The sequence below is a fragment of the Carcharhinus amblyrhynchos genome, chromosome 26, assembly GCF_965287045.1.
Source record: "Carcharhinus amblyrhynchos chromosome 26, sCarAmb.v2.hapA, whole genome shotgun sequence".
Lineage (NCBI taxonomy): Eukaryota > Metazoa > Chordata > Chondrichthyes > Carcharhiniformes > Carcharhinidae > Carcharhinus > Carcharhinus amblyrhynchos.
This window is the reverse complement of record NC_137349.1, coordinates 41,678,077-41,702,448: the sequence shown is the minus strand read 5'-3', so window position 1 is coordinate 41,702,448 and position 24,372 is coordinate 41,678,077. Positions and strand designations below refer to the sequence as shown.

The following is a 24,372-nucleotide window of genomic DNA, read 5'->3' as shown; positions in this document are numbered from 1 at the left end:
AAAGGGAAAACCATTGGTTCTTTGTGAAATGGAATTGCTGGGCAGGATGTGTTAGTGAGTGGGAGTTTGGGGTGTGTGGCGAGGGAAAGGATATTGAAAACCAGGCAATGGGACTAATGGGCAGGCAAGGGCTGAATGGCCTCCTATGCCATTATGACCTTCTGAAAGTGACCAGTGGACTCCGACCTGTGTAGTGTGAGGTGGTAATGAACAAAACAAAAGGGATGTTTTGGTTCCAAATCTCTCCGATCCTACTGAAGCTACAGGATGCGCTGCTGAGAATGAGAGAACGATGTCCAGGTCTGATCACTGATAGGCCTTAGAGTGCACAGATCCACAATGATCTGATCTCCAGTGTCAGGGGAATTTGATTTGATTTATTATTGTTTATGTGTATTGGGATACAGTGAAAAGTATTGTTTCTTGTGCGATATACAGACAAAAACATTCCTATCGTCAAATAGGTAGGGGAGAAGGGAAGGAGAGAGTGCAGAACGCAATGTTACAGTCTAGCTAAGATGCGGAGAAAAGTCAACTTAATATAAGTATTTAACAGAATGGAGAAATTGGGGAGGCTGGATGGAAGTTGAATGTTGAAGGCATCGTTGACTTGGATCAACCATGGAACTGACCTTGCTTTAGAAAAGGGGTGAATGTTGCTATGGAATGGGTATGGTAATTTTGAATAAAAGAGATGCTGTTGAAGACTTTTGTTTTACACTCACCAGGACAGATACAAGAATACCAAAATTTCAAAGTGAGCAGCAGTGTATACTGCATGAGAAAAGGTACAAATTTGTGAACAATCCTGGTTGTGCTAAGAATTACATCAACAACCAATTTAAGATTGTCAGTGGAACTCGCAATGCAGTTCACTCAAAGCTACAGACATCCGCACTCAGGGTCCCATCTGGTGCAGGTAAAGGGAACATGTCCAGACATTAAAAATTAAACAAAAGCATTGGGGATGATAGTTCCCTGGAGCTTTCTTATGGCAATGTTTTGATCACTTGGAATCAATTGTCCAACCAGTCCGCACCCTCTTTTCATCCAGGTGCTCCCTTTTTGAGATTTGGTATTCTTGAGAATCTGTCCTGATGAGTACATGATGAAAAACTTTGACAGCATGACTTTTTTTTGGCAATACTTACATCCTGTACTGCGACTTGGTGTTTTGTAAGGATGCGATCAAGTCAGTTGATAAACTTGAGCTTGTAAATATTTGAACCTATTGAGAGACTTTGCTGTTTGTAGCATGTTGCTCGTAAGAAGAAAATACAACTCTGACAGGAACAGAACGATCTTTTTGCTACCATACCTTGTTGACTCTGCCTTGGGGAACATTGTCCAATAGCAAATCTCTCTGGTTATTGCAGCATTTCATTAATTTCTGGTAGATTTATTTTTTTCTGAATCCAATGTCAATAACTATTCTGATATTGTCCTAAAATATCTTGTCTTGCTTTGATTTTACTCCAATAATTTCTCTCTCTTTTGTTTTTGCTTCCTTCATTTTTTTTCACCACACCTTTTTTTCATTTTCCATCAAACATCACGTTCATCCCATCACCACACGATCTCTCTCTCTCTTTCTCCATCACAATCGCTCGGTCATTTCTTCTGGCTGCCCTCCACCTCCAGACGAGCTCTATGCCCAGAAGCTGAAGTATAAAGCCATCAGTGAGGAGTTAGACCATGCCCTCAATGACATGACATCTTTGTAAATGACCTTCTCCCGCCTCGCCCTCCTCCAGTCAATTTTTCCTCGGAACTCGTTTTTTTAACATCTTTTAATTTTCTTTTGAGTTCCTGTTTAATTTGTAATAATTTGACGATTTACATCAGTTCTGCTTCTCTGTTACCCTTGCTGTTCAACTTCCTTGTGTGAAAATAAAGCTGGGACTCTCTTGCTGTCAGTTTCCTCTGTTGTCTGCTTGTATTTCTCTTCCTGGTATATTTTGGTTTCTTTTGTGGAAAGTATTAAACTTGATGCACTGACTCCCAAATGAGTAACTGAATAATGATTCAAATATGATAATACGGGAATTACAAATTGAATACTTGGAGATTGTCTAGATTTTAACTGACCTCTCTCATCTGCCATTCTATAAATGAAAGCAGAAAGCTAATTAATTCTCCTAATTGAAGAAAGCACCTTCACATCTCCAGTCGATTTATTATTATTTTTCACACGCAACTAAAGATTTGTATTTATTCCATGGTTTTTTTTCCAAATGGAGCTTCCTCCCAACAAGTAATGGCAGTGTAATAATGAAACAATTGTCTCTTTAATTGTTGTTTGAGGAATAAATATTAATCAAGAGGCGCAAAGAATTCATAGAATCATAGAACCCTACAGTACAGAAAGAGACCCTTTGGCCCATCGAGTCTGCACCGAACACAATCCCACCCAGGCCCTACCCCCACATATTATACCCACTAATCCCTCTAACCTACACATCCCTGGACACTAAGGGGCAATTTCTTAGCATGGCCAATCAACCTAACCCACACATCTTTGGACTGTGGGAGGAAACCCGCGCAGACACGGGGAGAATGTGCAAACGCCACACAGACGGTGACCTCCTGGTTGTCTTTGAAGTAAGGTCCTGGGATTTTTTTTCTGTCTACATTCAGAGGGCAGATGGGGCTTCAGATACACCCTCAGGACTGGAGGCGAGGTTATATCACTGAGCCACAGAGAGGATTTCCCATTTATATTACAGCAGAATATTGCAGATACTGGAAATCAGAAATAAAAATAAACGTTAACACTCTTCCCATAGATACTGTCCCATCCCCAACATTTATTTTATTTCCCATTTAAATAAACTGGATCTCATCTCTCATTTAGTTGCAACAATCTAGAACATGAGGTTGTTTCAAAAAAAAAGCAGCAGGAAAGGCCATTTGGCCCATCAAACCTGCTCCATTCTGTACCATTAAGGCTAATTGGATTGTGGCTTTAACTCCACTTTCTGTCTCCATAATCCTCGGCTCGTTTGCCAATCAAAAAATCTGACTAACTCGGACTAGAATATATTCAAAGACTCAACATGCAGTACTCTCTGGGGAAGAGAACTCCAAAGATTAACAACACTGAGAAGAAATTCCTCCTCATCTTGAATAGAGATTTCCTCGTTTATCCCCCAAGCTTTAGATTCCCCCGCGAGAGGAAACATCCTCATCTATTCCATCAATATGGAATTACTTTGACATTGAGTAGGCAATATAACGTATTTCTGTGTTTAATAAAATGCCACAAACAGGAATAAGCAGACTCCTGCATATGTGTTTTTTTTTACAATATCCTTTGAGGAAAGGATGTTGTCCAGGACCAGTCTTTGTACTTTAAATAAGAACATAAATAGGAGCAGGAGTCGGCCATCTAGCCCCTCGAGCCTGCCCCGCCATTCAATAAGATCATGGCTGATCTGAAGTGGATCAGTTCCACTTTCCTGCTTTCTCCCCTTAGGTTCCTGATAGACAGGGGAATTATCTACCCGTGACTTAAATATATTTAGCGAGGTAGCCTCCACCACTTCAACGGGCAGAGAATTCCAGAGATTCATCACCCTTTGAGTGAAGAAGTTCCTCCTCAACTCCGATCTAAACTGCAAAAATAATGCAAAAACTTCACAATTCACTAACTACACCAAGATGGACAGGTGGGCTGGGATCGAACCTCCCGTGATAGAGCACTTCCCTCTGCAATAACAGAAAATATTTCAAACAGTGGGTCAAGGAATATCTGGAGGGAGGAACAGAGAGTTTAACTTCCCAATCAGGAGCTGTATGTCACTGCACTCCCTCTAATATCATGTTTAAGTCTTTAGTTTGTTTTAGATTATGCCCAGACTCAGAGTTGACCTGGAACCCACGACCTTTGTGACTCGAGATGTAGGGATGCAAGTGAGCTAACGACAACTCAACGTACTTGCGTCTCCTGTGCGTTGTATAATGGGGATGAAAGAGGTTATAGAACATTCCAGCGCAGTACAGGCCCTTCGGCCCTCGATGTTGCGCCGACCAGTGGAACCAATCTAATGACCCTCTAACCTAAACTATTCCAATGTTATCCATAATAGGTTTGCGTGCACTCAGCACTAGAATGAAAATTGGTACTTGGATAGAATTTAAGGAAATAAAAACTACATTTACGTAGTGTCTTAGTTCAATTACCTTGTAACAGAAGGAAAAGTTGGAAACTAGTTTTTGCGTAGTAAGCTCACCATTCCATTAATTCATGGCTTGTCTTTGCTTCATCCTGTTTTTATCATAGAACCCTACAGTGCAGAAGCAGGCCCATCGAGTCTGTACCGAACACAATCCCACCCAGATCCTATCCCCATATCCCTAAACATTTACCCACTAATCCCGCTAACCTCCACATCCCTGGACACTAAGGGGCAATTTCTTAGCATGGCCAATCAACCTAACCCGCACATCTTTGGACTGTGGGAGGAAACCGGAGCACCTGGACGAAACCCACGCAGACACGGGGAGAATGTGCAAACTGCACACAGACAGTGACCCGAGCCAGGAATTGAACCCAGGACCCTGGAGCTGTGAAGCAGGTCCATATTCCTGATTCTCTTGATCATTAACCCCTAATTAACAATTGGGAGGGGGGGGTGGGGGCTCTAACAAACTTATGCACCCTTGTCCTAGCCTTCCCCAACAGAGAAAATCACTTCTATCTTTCCTGTTGATGCTTTAACATTTTAAGTACCTCAGGTCACTTCTTAAACTTGGTTTGAGTACTTTGGAGTTGAGAGATTATGGAACGTGCCCTCATGGTGTGATCCCATAAGTCAGAGTGTGATTCGAGTGAATCTACACTGCACCTTCTCCAACGTCAACACACCCTTCCTAAGATGCAGTGCTCTAAACTAAAGGCAGTATCCCGGAGGGAGTCTGAGTGGCACAGTAGCACAGTGGTCAGCACTGCTGCTTTACAGCTCCAGGGTCCCGGGTTCGATTCCCGGCTTGGGTCACTGTCTGTGTGGAGTTTGCACATTCTCCTCGTGTCTGTGTGGGTTTCCTCCAAGTACTCCGGTTTCCTCCCACAGTCCAAAGATGTGCGGGTTAGGTTGATTGGCCATGCTAAGAAATTGCCCCTTAGTGTCCAGGGATGTGTAGGTTAGAGGGATTAGTGGGTGGGATATGGGGGTAGGGCCTGGGTGGGATTGTGTTCAGTGCAGACTCGATGGGCTGAAGGGCCTTTTTCTGCACTGTCGGGTTCTATGGTTATATGTGTCTGTGCATTCAAGGTTGAACAATAAATGTCAATTATTGACCAAGACAGCAGGGAAAAGACCCCTGTTCCTCTTTGAATAGTAATGTGAAATCTTTTACAGTTAGCTGAGGGTGAACACGGGACCTCCATTCAACTTCTCATTCAAAATACTGCACCTCTGACAGTGTAGCACCCTTTCAGTATTTCACTGAGGGTGCAGTCAGATTATGTACTTGTGTTTTTGGAGCGAGATTTAAACTTACAAACCCTGGATTCCAGCAAGAATGCAGCCCAGTGAGTTCAGAGCAACACTGATAGCTAAGCCTAAAACTGGCTGTGTGTGAAGTGAAGCTGGTTTAAGGATTCCCTCTGCCTTTGCAGCTCATACTGAGAATACCTGTAACCTCCAAACCATTGCTGTTTACTGTCTCCTTTTGATCCACTTCATTAATTCACCCATACAATCGAACCATAGAAAATTACAGCTCAGAAACAGGCCTTTTGGCCCTTCTTGTTTGTGCCGAACCATTTTTTGCCTAGTCCCACTGACCTGCACTTGAACCATATCCCTCCACACCCCTCTCATCCAAGAACCCGTCCAAGTTTTTCTTAAATGTTAAAAGTGACCCCGCATTTATCTGGCAGCTCATTCCACACTCCCACCACTCTCTGTGTGAAGAATCCCCCCCTAATATTCCCTTTTCTCCTTTCACCCTTAACCCATTCCCTCTGGTATTTTTCTCCCCTAGCCTCAGTGGAAAAAGCCTGCTTGCATTCACTCTATCGATACCCATCAAAATCTTATACACCTCTATCAAATCTCCCCTCATTCTCCAGGGAATAAAGTCCTAACCTATTCAATCTCTCTCTGTAACTCAGCTTCTCAAGTCCCCGCAACATCCCTGTGAACCTTCTCTGCACTCTTTCAACCTTATTTACATCCTTCCTGTAACTAGGTGACCAAAACTGTACACAATACTCTAAATTCAGCCTCACCAATGCCTTATATAACCTTACCATGAGGTATCAGAAGGATTTTTTTAATGATCAGACCCATGTACTCAATGTTTTCAATGTCTGATATAGTTAATTCATTGAGTCATTCATTCTCCCTCTTAATTTGCCATTTACACACTGATTTACCACACTAAATACAAGGATCTCCAATGTTTAAATTAATAGATGTTGATTTCACGTGTTCTCAAATTTGACACAAAGTGGTACCCTTTAAAAAGTAATTTGAAAATCCATATACAAAGCACCTTCACTGTGTAAAACTGAGGGGCCTAGTTTGAGTGGATAGGCAGGATCTAATCTGAAAGCATAAGTTTTAAAATAATTGGTAGAAGGTTTAATGGGGAGTTGAGAAATTAAATTTTATCTGGAGGGTAGTTGGGGTCTGGAACATGCTACCTGGAATGGTGGTTTAGGCAGAAACCTTCATAGCATTTTAAAAAAAAACACAAATTGGAAGTGCCATAAATTGAGGAACTCAGGGCTAAGAGCTGGTAAGTGGGATTAGGCAAGAATAGCTTTTGTTGTAACCCACTACAGACAACGATGGTTTCTGTGCCAAATTCTCAATGCTGCCCTCATCAAACAATTCCATCAAACTAGTCAAATGCCGTTTACCGTGAACCTTTCCTCGAAGGAGTTAAAAATGAAAGCCAATTGTTTAAATTTTGGTCCAGACATCCTGCCTGAAGATATTCTGTCTGAGAGTCAGTGCCAACTCAATGGGCCAAATAAGAACATAAGAAATAGGAGCAGGAGTCGGCCATCTAGCCCTTCGAGCCTGCCCCGCCATTCAATAAGATCATGGCTGATCTGAAGTGGATCAGTTCCACTTTCCCGCCCTCTCCCCATAACCCTTAATTCCCCTTGCCTACCAAAAACCTATCAACCCGTGACTTAGATACATTTAGCGAGGTAGCCTCCACCACTTCAACGGGCAGAGAATTCCAGAGATTCACCACCCTTTGAGTGGAGAAGTTCCTCCTCAACTCCATTCTAAACTGCCCCCCCCCCCCCTTATCTTGAGGCTGTGCCCTCTAGTCCTGTAGAAAATGGCCTCTTCACTAAGACTTCTATGTACGACAAATTCTGGATCTATCTCTCTATCAGCTTGCGCTCGATTTCTGTCCTCTCACTGAATTGTCCGATTTTTGCTCCGGTATTCCATACCGGATGATCAGAAATTTCCTTCAACTTAGAGTTTAGAAGAATGAGGGGAGATCTCATTGAGACATATAAGATGATGAATGGGATGGATAGGATAGAGGTGGAGAGGCTCTTCCCGCTCAGAAAGGACAGTAGGACTAGGGGGCACAGCCTCAAGATAAAGGGGGGGCGGTTTAGAACGGAGTTGAGGAGGAACTTCTTCACTCAAAGGGTGGTGAATCTCTGGAATTCTCTGCCCGTTGAAGTGGTGGAGGCTGCCTCGCTAAATATTTTTAAGACGCGGGTTGATGGGTTTTTGATAAGAGAGGGGATTAAGGGTTATGGGGAGAGGGCGGGAATGTGGAACTGAGCCACAACAGATCAGCCATGATCTTATTGAATGGCGGGGCAGGCTCGAAGGGCTAGATGGCCTACTCCTGCTCCTATTTCTTATGTTCTTATGCTCTGTTTCAGGCAGAGGGAAGTCAACATTTTCAGTCCCCACTCCAAGTTTCACTCCCCTCTGTCTCCCTGGCAGTTTTCTTGGATGGAATCTCATTATTCACATTTGTCTTGTTATATTTGCTCCTGAGATGATGATCCTGTTTGCTGGGTCTGACCTGTGTGACTCTCCAAGTGTGTAAATGCAGTGGGGAATAAAGGATTGGGGTGCGGTTTGATGAGAGCGCTCGAGAACGATTCCAACACCTGGGTTTAACCAAAGCCAGGTGTCCACCTTGTCCAGACAGGCAGATTAATGGGCTGCACTCAGCTTCACGCCAGGCTCCAGAATCAATCTGGTTCATGTGGATGTCCCTTATCACTGCTACGTTCAGGCCAATGTAGCAGGCTCCATTTGTTCCTCCATGTAGAACATAGAACATTCCAGCGCAATACAGGCCCTTCGGCCCTCGATGGTTCCACTGGTCGGCACAACAATCTAATGACCCTCTAACCTAAACTATTCCAATGTTATCCATATGCCTATCCACTGACCATTTGAACGCCCTTAAAGTTGGCGAGTCCACAACTGCTGCAGGCAGGGCATTCCACGCCCTTACTACCCTCTGAGTAAAGAACCTACCTCTGACATCCGTCCTATAATTACCACCCCTCAATTTAAAGCTATGTCCCCTTGTGTTAGCCATCACCATCTGAGGAAAAAGGCTCTCACTGTCCACCCTATCTAACCCTCTGATCATCCTATATGCCTCAATTAGGTCACCTTCTCTCTAAGGAAAATAACCTCAAGTCCCTCAGCCTTTCCTCATAAGACCTTCCCACCGTACCAGGCAACATCCTGGTAAACCTCCTCTGCACCCTTTCCAATGTCTCCACATCTTTCTTATAATGCGGCGACCAGAACTGTACTCAATACTCCAAGTGCGGCCGCACCAGAGTTTTGTACAGTTGTAACATGACCTCACGGCTCTGAAATTCAATCCCTCTACCAATAAAAGTTAACACACCGATGTGTAGGGCCATAAATCCCATCAATTTAAGTTCAGTTAATAAAATATCTGCAATTGAATAGTTAGTCTCGGTGGAGGTGATTGTCGTTTAAAAAAAAAACTCACCTGGTACATTTAATGTCCTTTAGGGAAGTAAATCTGCCATCCATGCTTCACAGCTCCAGGGTCCTGGGTTCGATTCCCAGCTCGGGTCACTGTCTGTGTGGAGTTTGCACATTCTCCTCGTGTCTGCGTGGGTTTCCTCCCACAGTCCAAAGATGTGCGGGTTAGGTTGATTGGCCATGCTAAGAAATTGCCCCTTAGGGATGTGTAGGTTAGAGGGATTAGTGGGTATAATATGTAGGGATATGGGGGTAGGGCCTGGGTGGGATTGTGTTCGGTGCAGACTCGATGGGCCGAAGGGTCTCTTTCTGCGCTGTAGGGGTCTATGATTCTATGATACTTGGCCTGGGTGTCACTCTGAACAACAGCAATGCCCTCTGAAATAATCTGACAAGCCCCTCAATTCAAGGACAAGCATGAATGGGCGACAAATGCTGGTCTAGCTAGTGACATACCCCATGAACGAATACAGGAAAAGAGAGGGGAGAATTGGAGCTGTTAAAAGAGAGGAGAATGGAGTTGAGATACAGAATGGCCATGATGATCAAATGAAGAAAATTAAATATTCTTGAATTTTTTTGCAATGAACAACCATATAAGTTTTGAGATGTTTCCATCTGTAATTGTGAAATGGACAGTTCCTGCAAAATCATTGCTGAATTTCTCCTCAGAGACGGTCACTGAGAACTTGCTCCACGACATCTCCTCCACCTCCACTGGGCACAGCGCCGTCAATTTAAAAGCCTAATTTCGCGCCCTCTCTTTGCCCATTTAGGAGCGAAATAATGAATCAGTTCTCCCACGCACGACAATATAGAGCCCCAACCACCTATCCGCACTCGCTCTCCCCCCACCACACCAACACTGGCTATAGAGTCAGCTGAAAGTTTAAGGTTGCTCGTTGAGTATATAAAAGCGTGTGGATTTTTTTAATTGAACGATGGAACAGCTCGGGCTGAATGGCCTCCTCCAATTTCCAAAGCTGTTGTTGGAACACCGTAACGAAGCTCGTGTCCCTGGGCAGTGAGAAGCCCAGCTGACAGGAGGAGGAGACTGTGGCAAAGCACATCCCAGCTCTCTTCAGGCTACATTCAATAGGCCTGTGGCTCTGTATTAAAACAGCAGAGAATGCATTACAGTTTCATCTTATTTGAATACGCTTAGCAAGAACATGTCGTGTAACACCTGACGGATCCTTCCAACATTCCTGTCTCGAGTGAGTGAGATAGACGTTATTTCAGAGAATTATAGAATCCCTGCGGTGCAGGAGGAAGCCATTCAGCCCATCGAGGCTGTACTGGGACAATCCCACCTTATCTCTCTCCCCCCGCCCTGAGATTAAGGGGCAATTTAGCATGGCCAATCCACCTAACCTGCACATCTTTGGAGTGTGGGAGGAAACTGGAGCACCTGGAGGAAACCCGCACAGATACGGGGAGAATGTGCAACTTCCGCGCACACATCCGAGGCTGGAATTGAACCTGGGTCCCTGGCGCTGTGAGGCAGCCGTGCCAATCACTGCATTTGTGTAGCAACTTTAATGTTCCAGAATGTTAGCTGACAAAAACTGAGCCAGTGAAGGAAGGGTGACTAAAAGTTTGGTCAAGAGGTACTTTTTTGTTTGAAAGGTTGTGGAGTGGCAGAGGTTAAGCCTCAACAGCTGAAGGAGAGGCTGCCTGCTGATGGTGGGGAAGGTGCGAGGTGCCACTTTGGAGAAGCACAGAGATCCCAGAGAGTGCAGGTTAGGTGGGGATTGCAGAGGAGGGGTTGGCTTCTGGAGGGATTTGGACTCTAAGGATGAAGTTCTCCCCTCCCCCACATGGTGAGTACTACAGTGGTAGAGATGACCCTGCCAGTGTCCAGCAGCACGAGCTCTGACCCTGCCACTGTTGACGGGATTTCCCACTGTTTACACCCTCTGGGGAAACCTGCGGCGGAAGGCTGCCATCAGCAGGACTGGAAGAGCCCAGTGGTAGGAGGAGCTGGAAAACCCTGCCCGAGGATGGAAGTTTTAAAGTGAAGGCATTGCAGGAGCCAATGAAGATGTGTAGGGTAGATGGATGAGCTATGGGTAAGTGTGAGAGAGAATGTGCAGAGAGAGGGGGCTTGGATAAGATCCTGTATCAGAGTCAGTGCAGACTCGACGGGCTGAATGGTCTCCTGCACTGTAGCTTCTATATTCTATGATTATTTATACCACATGGGTCTATTTCCTAATATGACTGGTTTCTCATTCTTACCACAATGATGGGCTATTTTGCCTATCTCTCCGTACATGTGACTGGAAACATGGAGATTTGCCCTCCTGCATAACTGATTAGACCTCTGATAATTAGAGGATGATTAGACCTCTGATAGCTTAATATAGTTTAATGATTCACTAATTGGAGGGGCACCCTGATTATATTCTATCCTTTACAAGCTGAGGTTTATTGCAATGCCCCTTAGTGTCCCATGATGTGTGGGTTAGGGGATTTAGTGAAGTACGTACAGTGGGATAAACTCTTCCAGTACAGTTACCTGGGCATCGACGTGCTTTTGTTAAACAAATAGATACAGATTGGCAGAAACCAGGGGTCACACTCTGAGGATACCAGGTAAACCTTTTAGGATTGAGATGAGGAGAAATTTCTTCACACACACACACACACACACACACACACACACACACACACACACACACACACACACACGTAGATCTATAGAATTTGCTCTCATAGAAAACATTGTGGCCAAAACATTGTTTTCAAGGAGTTAGATACAGCTCTTGAGGTGAAGAGAATCAGAAGATATGGGAGAAAAGCAGGGACAGGTTACTGAGTTGGATGATAATGAATGGCCTACTCCAGCTCCTATTTTCTATGTTTCTTGTTACTGAGTTACAAAGCAGTCTTGTTAATTCATCGTAACAAACCTGGCAGACGGCAGCTGAATTGGTTAGGCCCAAGATGAGGTTTTCACTGCTGAAGCTGCATTTAGGGTGCAGAGGAGGTTTACCAGGATGTTGCCTGGTATGGTGGGAAGGTCTTATGAGGAAAGGCTGAGGGACTTGAGGTTATTTTCATTGGAGAGAAGAAGGTTAAGAGGTGACCTGATTGAGGCATACAAGATGATCAGAGGATTGGATAGGGTGGACAGTGAGAGCCTTTTTCCTTGGATGGTGACGGCTAACATGAGGGGACATAGCTTTAAATTAAGGGGTGGTAATTATAGGACGGATGTCAGAGGTAGGTTCTTTACTCAGAGGGTAGTAAGGGTGTGGAATGCCCTGCCTGCAGCAGTTGTGGACTCGCCAAGTTTAAGGGCGTTCAAATGGTCAGTGGATAGGCATATGGATAACATTGGAATAGTTTAGGTTAGAGGGTCATTAGATTGATTCCACTGGTCGGCGCAACATCGAGGGCCGAAGGGCCTGTACTGCGCTGGAACGTTCTATTTAGCACAGTCAGTAGAAAAGAAACAGTCTGGGTATAAAGAGAGTCAGAATGGGGGTACAGTGAGAGAAAGAAGTCTGAAATTGAACCTCATCATAAGCAGTTACCAGGAACAGTTGTGAAAGGTTAGGTTTGTACTTATAGATCATATTTATCTTCAGAGATTCACAAAGAAGAAAGTTGAAAAGAATTAACTGAGTTTGATGAACTGTATAGTTGGGGTATCAGTGGGACACCAGTAGATATCCAATACAAGTCTGCCTAAACCTAGTTCAAATCAGAGTCAGACAGACATGTCTGAGTGGAAATTTCAGTTGAAGGTCAAGGGCAAAATTTGTTTCTGTTGGCAAGAACTTCTCTGACTCGGGACAGATGGGTCACAGTTTGGGTCAAGAAAGAAAGTATCTTAAAAATATTGCTGTATGCGTTGGTGGTTCAGTGGTGGAATTCTTCCCTGCCTTGTGTGAGGTCTGGGTTCAATTCCTGGCCAATGCAAAGCGACTTTGTTTCTGATGTGGATGTGATGGGCTGAAGGGCCACTTTCCATGCTGTAAAACTCTGACTATAACTCAACAGAAAACCAAAGGTTCAATTGGATTTGTAAATAAATGAAAAACAAGAATATATATAAGTTTTATAAAATGTGAACATCATTTGAGGGGGGGGGGTGTGATAGCAGCTGTTTGTGTAATAGATATGTAAATATAGTCAAACTGGAATAAACTAGTTTCGGTTAACATTTGATTTAGAGCAAAGTGCCTCTTCTCTGTCTGGCAAAGATATCCCAGTTGTTCATCTGTTGTTGACTAATGTTCGGAAAACGCAATCACTAGGATAAGGCTCGTTCCAGTTCCTGGAGAAAGCTTTTACTACATGAAACCTTTCACACTAATTGGGAATGGAAGGAAAAGTCCCAATAGTAGAAATTTGGACCCATTTGGGAATATAAGCTGGAGCCCACATCAAGTGGGACCTAGTTTTGTACTTGTCTCATGCGTTGCTAGTTGGAGACAATGGTGATGTCTCCAGACTATTGAATCTACTTATAGTTACAACAGCGTGTATGACATTGAGAGCTGTTTAAACAGAGACGCCTGCATAAAGAGTGGGCTTAAAAAGAGACAGAGATCTTAATCTGAGGGATCTTCGCGGTGGCACAGTGGTTAACGCTGCTGTCTCACAGCAACATGGACCCGGGGTCAATTCCGACCTTGGTTGACTATCTGTCTGTGTGGAGTTTGCACGTTCTCCCCGTGTCTGTGTGGGTTTCCTCTGGGTGTTCTGGTTTCCTCCCAGGGTCCAAAGGTGTGCAGGTTAGGTGCATTGGCCATTCCAAATTGCCCTGAAGCGTTCCAAGATGTGTGGGTGAGGAGGATTAGTGGGGTAAATGCATGGGGTTAGGCTATGGGGTGGAGCTTAGTAAAATGCTCTGTCAAAGAGTTGGTGCAGACTCGATGGATCAAATGGCCTCTTTCTGCATTGTAGGGATTCTATGATCCTAATAGGAGGCTGGACCAGAGAATGAAACTCTCGGGTTAATCAATCTGGTGAAGAAAGCCACCAGTGAAATGTAACGTAGTAATTGTATCATTCTGAGCTGTCAGTGGTGGAACAGATTAACTAAAGATGTATTTGTATCAGTCGTGGCATTGACAGCACTCAGAGGTATGAATGAGTTACGAGCTTCCAGCAATGACCAGTTTTCCTGTAAAGGTGATCAAAAACTAGGAAACGTAAGCCTGGATCCAAAAGAATGAAAGCAAACAAAAGACTTTGTAAATTGCCTTCCAAGAGCATGTGTCTTTAGAGAGATCTTTGCCACCAATCACATTGTTTCGAAATGTAGTGACTGTCGCAGTGTAGGAACCACAGAGCTGGTTTGTGCACCGCTAATTTCCACAAACCGCTAGACATTATGTTCTCAATGATATTGGCCAGAACCCTGCTGTACTTGACAATAATAACAAGGAACCTTTCACATCACTCGAGCGCAGAGAGTGCCTTGATTTAATATCATATCCAGAGGTTGGCACCATCTGCCAGTCCAGCAAGCCCCCGAGTATTCAACTGCAGCACCATCCTAGATTATGTGCTGAAGTCTCCGGAGTGAGACTTGACCACAACCTTCTGGTTTGAAAGATGCAGTCGTTGAAGAGATAGTGACACCTATTGTCATTGGATATCTAGTGGGATTTCATTCACTGTGTCCTAATGTTAACAGAACAAAAGGTGTTACTTTCTACAGCTCTAACACATTCTCCCTCCCTTCAGTTCTGAAAAAAGCCTAAGGACTCGAAGGTTAGCTGTTTCTCTCTGGAAGATGCTGTTCGACCTGCTAAACTTTTCCAGCATCCTCTGTTCCTCTTATAGATTCCAGCATCTGTAGTATTTTGTTTTAGATGGGTGATGATCGAGATCCAGTTAATTCCGGTTCATTCAGCCTGCCAGGATAGATCTGACATGATTTTAACAATTTCCTAGACTTGAAGTTAAAGTTGAGATATGTTTGAAGTTTTCACATTCCTTCTTTTTTGCTATTAGATCAATTTTGTACGAAGATATTCGAAAAGGTGATTTCAGATCAGATAAGCAATAATCATAACACACTTTGCTTTCTAGAACTGCTGCTGAATTCTACTCTGACACCATCTAGAGTTCTCCCTGTTCTCCAACTCTACGTGCTTCTGTCTTTTTATACCTCCTTCCTTTTCCTCTTGGTTGAACACCTGTACAGCGTTCAGATCTCTCTCTGGATAAGTCTCTTCTTTTAAATTTGGTTTTTTGGGTAAGTTGTCTGTCTTTCAGAAATGGCATTTCTCACCTGCTGCTCCTCAGGTTTAATGGTGTCCCTCCGGTCTAATAGACACCTCCACATACATGTTTTCAAACCTTTCATGGGATGTGGGTATCGCTGGCGAGGCTGGCATTTGTGTACGTGCCTCGTTGAACAAAGCGGCTTGCTAGATGTTAGTAATTTTAGTGCAGGCTATTGAACTGTAGCTTTCTCATCCCATTTCCTGACTGTATGTTCAGCTAATTCCCTCAATGGTTGCGACTGATACATTTTCAACAGCATCTTTCTATTAACTGTCCCCGTCCCACAGGGCATCTCTGAGATAAAGAACTACACCAGGAGTTTGAGATTGTGGTGTCACAGTGCTATTAAAATCTTACCATGTCCAATATTTGCTGTGTAGATACATGGACTTGGGTCGGTGTCTGTGGGAGTTTGCACGTTCTCCCTGTGCTTTCTCCGGGTGCTCCGGTTTCCTCCCACACCTCAAAAACGTGCTTTTAGGCTGATTGGTGTAACAAATTGCCCCTAAATTAGACCTCCCTCAATCTGGCACACATATAATTCTCTAAATTTGCACCCCTTTATTGTAGAGTCCAAGAGGCATAGACAAAAGTCGTAGGTAGAAGGAGGATTGGAATGAGGCACTCAGTGTTAAAATGGGCGGCGTGGGCTTGTAGGGCCAAGGGGCCTGTTTCCTGTGCTGGGTTGTTCTTTGTTCCTCTTTAATATTTTGCTTGACCCTGGGAAGTGTTGATTTGCATCCATTTATGTTGACTCAATATAATTATTCCCAGCTCATTAATGGGAAGCGTAGTCACTTAATCCAGAGTAATGCTCTGGATTGAATCCCACAGTGGTGGAATTTTAAAAACTCAACAGAATATCTGGAATTATAAGTCTAACGATGTCCATTAAAACATTGTCAATTGTCTTTTTTTTAAAGAAAGTGTCTAGTTCACTAACATCCAATAGGGAAAGAATCTGCCAACCATCAGTATAGTCAATCGCTACAAATGGAACAAAAAGGAATGAAACAAGTGTGAATTCCTGGATTCAGGACCAGACCTTTTGAAGTAGCGACTGGAACATAAGAAATAGGAGCAGGAGTAGGCCATCTAGCCCTTCGAGCCTGCCCTGCCGTTCAATAAGGTCATGGCTGATCTGTCGTGGCTCAGTTCCACTTTCCCGCCCTCTCCCCACAACCCTTAATCCCCTCTCTTATCAAAAACCTATCAACCCGCGTCTTAAAAATATTTAGCGAGGTAGCCTCCACCACTTCAACGGCAGAGAATTCCAGAGATTCACCACCCTTTGAGTGAAGAAGTTCCTCCTCAACTCCGTTCTAAACCAAGTGATGTTCCAGGTAGTCTAGTTGTTTGTGTGTACAATCTCCAGATTGGATTTGCTGATTAATTTTGAATCCATCTCCTGAGGTTAACATTCATTGAATTTATACCATTTTGGCTTTCAGGTTCACTCTTCAGATCTGATGTAATTTATATTGAGAAGGCGTTGCCGTCTGTAATAACTCTGAACTTTTATATTCTGGGTTTATTGAATAGAAACACACTAAATTGGGACTGCTAGCAGCTGGTACACAACATTAGACTTGCTGTTTTCTCAGCAAATACTGACTAAAACCCTATTACTCCTGGTCTTCAGTTGCAACCCTGTTGTATTAAGGAATGCGCACAATGTCTGGGAAATTGTGCAGTGGTGAGTTAGACAGTGACCCACCACCTATTGTGAGCTGAGCTTGAATCCACGTAATTTTGGAAGGAAGGTAATAAATCTTGCCTGTTTTGGTTGGTTCCGTTTGTTCATTATTGGGCATTTGGATCCACAGAATCTGTCAATAGACTCCACATAGAATCATAGAATCCCTACACTACAGAAAGAGGCCATTTGGCCCATCAAGCCTGTACTGACAACAATCCCATCCAGGTCCTGTTCCCGTAAACCCCCACCCCCTGACAAGAAGGGGGGGGGGGGGGCAGCAAGGTAAATCAACCTAACCTGCACATCCTTGTTCTGTAGGAGGAAACTGGAGAAAACCCGTGCAGACACGAGGAGAGTGTGCAAACTCCACACAGTCACCCGAGGCTGGAATTGAACCTGGGTCCCTGGCGTTGAGAGGCAGCAGTGCTAACCACTGTGCCACATAATTGATGTGGCCACAGGTTTATGGTGCTGACGCTGGAAAGGGGTTTATTGTGAGGGTGTTACAGGATTGGAGTCGGATGCCAGGAGAAGTTTACTCATTTAAAGTAGGGAATCAAGTAGATAGGGTTGTTAGAAAGGCATACGGTGTCTTGACGTTTATTGGTAGGGGGATTGAATTTAAGAGCCGCAGCGTCATGTTGCAACTGTACAAAACTCTGGTGCGTCTGCACTTGGAGTACTGTGTGCAGTTCTGGTCCCCACATTATAGGAAGGATGTGGAGGCATTGGAGAGGGTGCAGAGGAGGTTTACCAGGATGTTGCCTGGTATGGAGGGGAGGTCCTATGAGGAGAGACTGAGGGATTTGAGGTTGTTTTCATTAGAAAGAAGGCGGCTGCGAGGGGACCTTATTGAAACATATAAGATGATCAGAGGTTTGGATAGGGTGGACAGTGATAGCCTTTTTCCTCGGATGGAGAAAGCTAGCTTGAGGGGGCATGGCTTTAAATTAAGGGGTGGTAGTTATAGGACGGATGTCAGGGGTAGGTTCTTTACCCAGAGGGTGGTGAGGGATTGGAATGCCCTGCCTGCTGCAGTTGTAGATGTGCCTAGTTTGGGGGCGTTTAAGAGATCCGTGGATAGGTTTATGGATGGTAAGGGTTTGGTTTAGGTTAGAGAGTCATTGTTTTTTAATTGGTCGGCGCAACATCGTGGGCCGAAGGGCCTGTTCTGCGCTGTAATGTTCTATTTCTTAGCATTATGGTGGAATTTAAAAACTCAACAAAGATGTGCAGGTTAGGTGGACCAAGTGTCCCAAAATGGGACTTAGTAAGTTAAGGGTAGCACAGTGGGTTAGCACTGCTGCTTCACAGCTCCAGGGTCCTGGGTTCGAATCCCGGCTCGGGTCACAGTCTGTGTGGAGTTTGCACATTCTCCTCATGTCTGTGTGGGTTTCCTCCGGGTGCTCCGGCTTCCTCCCACAGTCCAAAGATGTGTGGGTTAGGTTGATTGGACACGCTAAGAAATTGCCCCTTAGTGTCCAGGGATGCATAGGTTAGAGGGATTAGTGGGTATAATATGTAGGGATACGGGGGTAGGGCCTGGATGGGATTGTGTTCGGGGCAGACTCGATGGGCCAAAGGGCCTCTTTCTGCACTGTAGGGTTCTATGATTCTATGATAGAGGGTTATAGGTAAGTATAGTAGGTAGAGATATGGTCAGTGCAACTTGTGGGCCGAAGGGCCTGTATGTGCTGTAGTTTTTCTATGTTCAATGTGTAGGTTAGTTGGATTAGCCATGGTAAATGTGTGGAATTACAGGAATAGAGTGGGTAAAATACTCTACCGTGTCAGAGAGTCGGTGCACATTCGATGGGGTAAATGGCCTCCTGCAGTGTAGGGTTATCCAATGGAATTGGATGGAATATGTCGCATCCAACTACATTTTAATGTAACCAAACCACAATATCCTCTTCCTCCTTCAGTCTATAATGTTGGACGTTGAAAAGTTATTCTTGGGCTGTGACTCATGTTGCGTCTCCCTAGTTACCCTGAAGACAGTGTTACTGCACCAGTTACTTGAACTCTTGATGCTGCTTTTAATACAAGTGAGGGACTTCTCAGGACACTTCCGAGTCCGGCATTTTGGTGCAAGATTTAAGTTGCGCGTCAATCAGGCCAGACTCCTTTCCTAAAGAACATTAATGAGCCAGTTGGGTTCTTATTCCAATCAAACAGCTTTATGATCAAATAACTTCTAGCTTTTTATTTAACGTGGTGGGATCTAAACTCGTGGGATTATTGAGCAAGTAACATGACCAATAGGTGCGTCCATAATGATGATATATTCTGCCTCAAGGTGCTGGCCAATAGCAAGTTGGAAGTGATGCCAAATATTTAATGAGTTAATTAACATGCTGAGTGGGGATAAGGAGTGAGTTTCAAAGATCAACACAGCACAGGAAACAGGCCCAACGAGCCCGTGCCGCCCATTTTAACATTGTGACTGCCCTCTTCTACCCATGACCTTTGTCTCTGCCTATTGGACTCCACAATAAAGGAATTATAACCAGATTGAGGGATGCCTAATTTAGGGACAATTTGTTAACACCAGTCAGCCTAAGAGCATGTTTTTGGGGTGTGGGAGGAAACTGGAGCACCCGGAGAAAACCCACGCAAGCACGGGGAGAATGTGCAAACTCCCACAGACACCGACCCAAATCCATGTGTCTGCACAGCAATCAGTGATGGTCACTGAGCTGTCGTGTTGCCCGTCAGTTGGTCCAGTTTAAGCGTACACTAACGACGTGAAGCACTAGGCAACTCTCGAAACAACATCCAAGAGCAGCCATCGCACAACCCACCGCGTGTATGCCCCTTGTTTTACCCGCCCTATTCCTGTAATTCCACACATTTTCCAGCTGAAGTATTCGATCTGTTGTGTTAATATTGGAAGAGCTGGATTGGCATTCACTGGGACGTGTAATCCGACAGAATTCTTCATTCCTGACCAGCTTTGTCAATTCAAACTCCCTCTGCACCAATGTGAAACATTCCTGAATGGCCGTTCCAATATAAGGGGCGTTTGTGCTGGAGAGCCAGGTTTCAGTGGATTATTCCACTCTGCTCCTTGGGGAAACGCGTACAAATACTGCATCAGCTTTTTCTCTTTCTCTCCCTCTCCTGCTGAGGACTGCATGTTTACCATTGGCAGTGAACCTAACTTTACTAATAACTCCAAACTACTCCCTGCTGGATACTGCCTCTTCCTCAGCCAACAGAGAGCTTTCCCAGCCCAGAAAGCTTTTTGTCCACTTACCCCGCCGATTGAAAGTACACTTTCAGTTTCAGAGCCTGAACCAGAGGTACCTGTGCAATTAGAATAGACAGAACCACATCATGGCTTTGGGGGGCAGGTATCCAGACATGTGGGTTAGGTGGATTGACCATGCTAAATTGCTCCTTGATGTCAGGGGTACCAGCTAGGGTAATGAGGATAGGATCTGGGTGGGATTGTGGTTGGTGCAGACTTGATAGGCCGAGTGGCCTCATCCTGCACTGTAGGATTCTGTATGATTTTTGTCCAAAGGCAGTCACTAAAAGGCTTTAGTTTCCTATTTCCATGTGTTGCTTCCCAGGGTCATTGTGGGTGTGATGAGATCGGCAATCTGCAAATCTATCATCCAGCTCAAGGCTGACACTTAGATCAATGGCTTAGCAGTCTAAGAACATAAGAACTAGGAGCAGGAGTAGGCCATCTAGCCCTTCGAGCCTGCCCCGCCATTCAATAAGATCATGGCTGATCTGAAGTGGATCAGTTCCACTTTCCCGCTTTCTCCCCATAACCCTTAATTCCCCCTGTCTATCAGAAACCTATCTACCCGTGACTTAAATATATTCAGCGAGGCAGCCTCCACCACTTCAACGGGCAGAGAATTCCAGAGATTCACCACCCTTTGAGTGAAGAAGTTCCTCCTCAACTCCGATCTAAACTGCGCCCCCCCCCCCCCCTTATCTTGAGGCTGTGTCCTCTAGTCCTGCTGTCCTTTCTAAGCGGGAAGAATCTCTCTACCTCTACCCTATCCATCCCCTTCATTATCTTATACATCTCTATAAGATCCCCCCTCATCCTTCTAAACTCCAACGAGTACAGACCCAGTCTATTTAGTCTCTCTTCATAGTCCAACCCCCTCAACTCTGGTATCAGCCTAGTAAACCTCCTCTGCACTCCCTCCAAGGCCAAAATATCCTTGCGCAAGTGCGGCAACCAAAACTGCACACAGTACTCCAGCTGCGGCCTCACCAGTGCCCTGTACAGTTGCAGCAAGACCTCCCTACTTTTATATTCAATCCCCCTCGCTATAAAGGCCAGCATCCCATTCGCCTTCCTAACCACCTGCTGCACCTGCAGGCTGGGTTTTTGCGACTCATGCACAAGGACCCCTAGGTCCCTCTGCACCGTAGCGTGCTGTTGCTTTTTGCCCTTTAAATAGTAATCCCTCCTACTATTATTTCTACCAAAGTGGATAACCTCACACTTGCCAACATTATACTCCATCTGCCAGGTCCTCGCCCACTCACTCTACTTACTTCTGTTGCAATAACTTCACCTGGGATGGCACATGAGCTCTGGAACCCAGTCTGGGGATGGGGGTGATTTAACATCTATCGAAACTGTGTTCCTAAATTCAAAATGCAGACTTATTAGCAATGGCAGTGGTTTACATGTAGAATAATCACCCAGGAGGGAGTTCCAGGCTGCAGTCTGAATAGAATCTCAATCTGCGTGTATTACCTGTTGGGTATCTCTGATTCTCTAAATTGAGATGTGAGCCTTGGATTGATGGGAGGATAAGGGTGTAATGGTCTGAGTGAAACCCTGTCCGTTGGACTGAAATATATTCAGTGTGATGCCCATCCACATTACTGATCTGATGCAGTACATGTAATCCCTGGACAGATGCTCTTGGAAAACTCCCAGCGTCCCATACCACAATTCACCCAATTAAACAATAAGATTTAAAACCAGTTTTAATTCATTGTCGTGTTTACCAGTTGATGTCCATTGTATGAACTGCGATGGTCCAGTGAGGTTGTGGCATGATTGAGCTCCCCGCCCCGATCCCCACTAAATTTTGTAAGATCGCGAAGGACGCTGAGATCTTTGACACAGCGAATGTCCAGAGATTGCTGTCCGACTTGTCCTATCAGGATCTTCTTGTTTCCTGAAGGGAACCTGATTAGCAAATGTCATTTCCGTTGCTGACGTGTGTTTTTTTCCTCTCTCTCTCTCTCTCTCTCGTAGAACAAGTTACACGTGCAAAAGAAGAGAACATGGGTATGCACCAGGTTCTTGATCAAACTCTACAAGAGCTCCACAACTTATAAGAAGAGCCTTAAGGAACACAACTCCCAGCGACCATTGCCAGCTGACTGCTCGTCACTGAATATTCCACGTCATCATCCCTCGTCAAGCAAGTGTCAACTCATCCAGTCCAATTAAATACCAAATGCCGACCAAAGTTTTTATTTTGTATTTGTAGTATTTTTATTGTGATAATGGGCTCTTTCCTTTTCCTCCCTCACGTGTGCACACAGTTTCTCTCCTATTAGAATAAGCACAGCTGCCTGTATGTAAACTCTACCCTGGTGTTTGAGACTGGAGCCTGGTTCTTTTATTGAATTTACAAGGTGGGACCTGCACCTTGTGAAATGTGGTCTGGCCTTAATTACTGCTCTCCATGTATGTTTAGTATGATATTAACCTTTTGTAACCGCTTGCTTTGTTCCTCATTTCAGTGGGTGATGTCATTTAGTAGATCCTGGATGGCGATGGGTTTCTCGACCAATCCCTTTGTCAGATCTTCAATCTTTTCAGTTCCTCTGTAGGGAGAACAGTGGGTCTTCTGTGGGCCGAGGTACGACGGCCTCTTCAGTGTTCACTCCCCAGGTTTTGGGGATCGGGTTTCCTTCCTTCCTTCCTTCCTGAGAAAATCCCAAGATCTTTTGAGACATCAATAAGCAGATTGAAGCGACGCCTTACACAGCCCTTGTTTTCACCTGGTGCTCCATTCTTGCTCCCATCGAGGGTGACCGTCACTCGAGGTGCTCAGAACTGTTCCAGGGCAATTTTGAAGCTTTATCATTTGAAATGGGTCATTGTGTTTGTGGGTTGGGTGATGCCTCTGAGTGTTTATATTCTGTATGTTACTGTCACACACTGGGCCCTGGCTCATTGGGTATGGCTGTTACAAAAGGCAGTGGATTTGGATAGGGGCCCCTCATCCCTGAACAGTCCCATAAGACCAGAAAAACACATGCTTTTCTTTAAATTTTTTTTTGTCTGAAAGAACTCCATGCTGTTGTTGTGGTCTGGACTGGGTTACATTCCCTCCCCACCATTTACAAATGTATTTTTAATCTCCTGCACTGCAGAAATACACAGCCTGCCACATTGTGTGGGCTGCTGAATTGACGAACTGTTCCGTGCACCCAGTTTGACAGCTGTACCTCTTTAACCTGCTGCACATTTTAATCTGTTACTTCCAGGGGCAAGTTATCTTTCCCGAAAAGGAAAGTCTCTCTCCTGCCTGGAGTGCAAGTTGGACCAAATGCCAAAGTCTTGCTTACAGAGTCTCAAATTGAATCTGTTCACTCAGGAGTTATACTGCACAGATAGATTTGTTCAAAGTGTTAGGGTCTGGGTGAATTTTTACATTCCAAATGGATGAAACCCTTTGTGTTTGGGTTGCCGCTCCATTGCCTGCAGCTATGTGGAATGCCCTGTTGGCTGAGTGCCAATCATCACAATTACCACAGTGACCTTTTGTATTGCCTTGTTTAATGTACCGTGGTTCCATTCTAGTTCCACTCCATTTAGTTGGATCATCTTGTTTGGTTTTTTTTCTCTTGCTGCTCCAATCAATTGTAACGTTTGTGATCAACTGTAGCCAAAAATAGTCAGAAACTACTTCCCCTTTTCGACAGGTCTAGAAGGGTCCAACAAACCCCTCTCGCCCTCGCCCACCCCTATGATCTCCAATGCTTTGTACTGTTTGATACAAGTCGCGTACTTCCAGTGTTGGAACTTCAACACACAAAATGACACTATTTGCACCAAAAATAGCACAGGAACTGGATTAAAAGGGAATGTATGTTTTTGATTTCTTTGCACATCAAAACAGTTGCCTTGGGGAATTATGACTTGATCTGCCTTTGCACTGGTGATGTTGGCAAATAAAATGACTCACTGCTGAAGAAACCTCTGAGCTTTTTGTCTGAATATTTCTTGGTATGCTGGTATCTCTAAGTTCAGGATACGTATCAGCCTAACCATGCTGAACTACAGCACAGCTGGCTGAGGTTAACTGGAAACAGTACACCTTCTCAATCCCTCCAACGTGCTCTCCTTTTCAATCAGATCGTGGCTGGTCTGTACCTTCATCAGCCATTTAAATACTGCACCTACTCCAGCAGATCAAATGCTGTTTTGGGGAGTCAGGTGCTGAG

General features: G+C 44.6%; 1 protein-coding gene across 4 annotated transcripts in view; it reads left to right on the top strand.

Annotated features, from left to right (window-relative positions):
- LOC145358803 (tropomyosin alpha-1 chain) overlaps positions 1–24,124 on the top strand; it is a 110,865-nt gene extending 86,741 nt beyond the window's left edge. For 2 of the 4 annotated variants that reach the window (XM_080213110.1, XM_080213108.1), the window contains one exon: positions 22,169–24,124. In XM_080213110.1, coding sequence (XP_080069236.1) covers positions 22,169–22,251 — 83 coding nt within the window. In that variant the 3' untranslated portion in view covers positions 22,252–24,124. Of the gene's footprint in view, positions 1–1,641; positions 1,922–22,168 lie in introns of those variants that run through there. The other 2 variants (XM_080213107.1, XM_080213109.1) reach the window with 1 other exon arrangement.
- Positions 24,125–24,372: the final 248 nt, after the last annotated feature.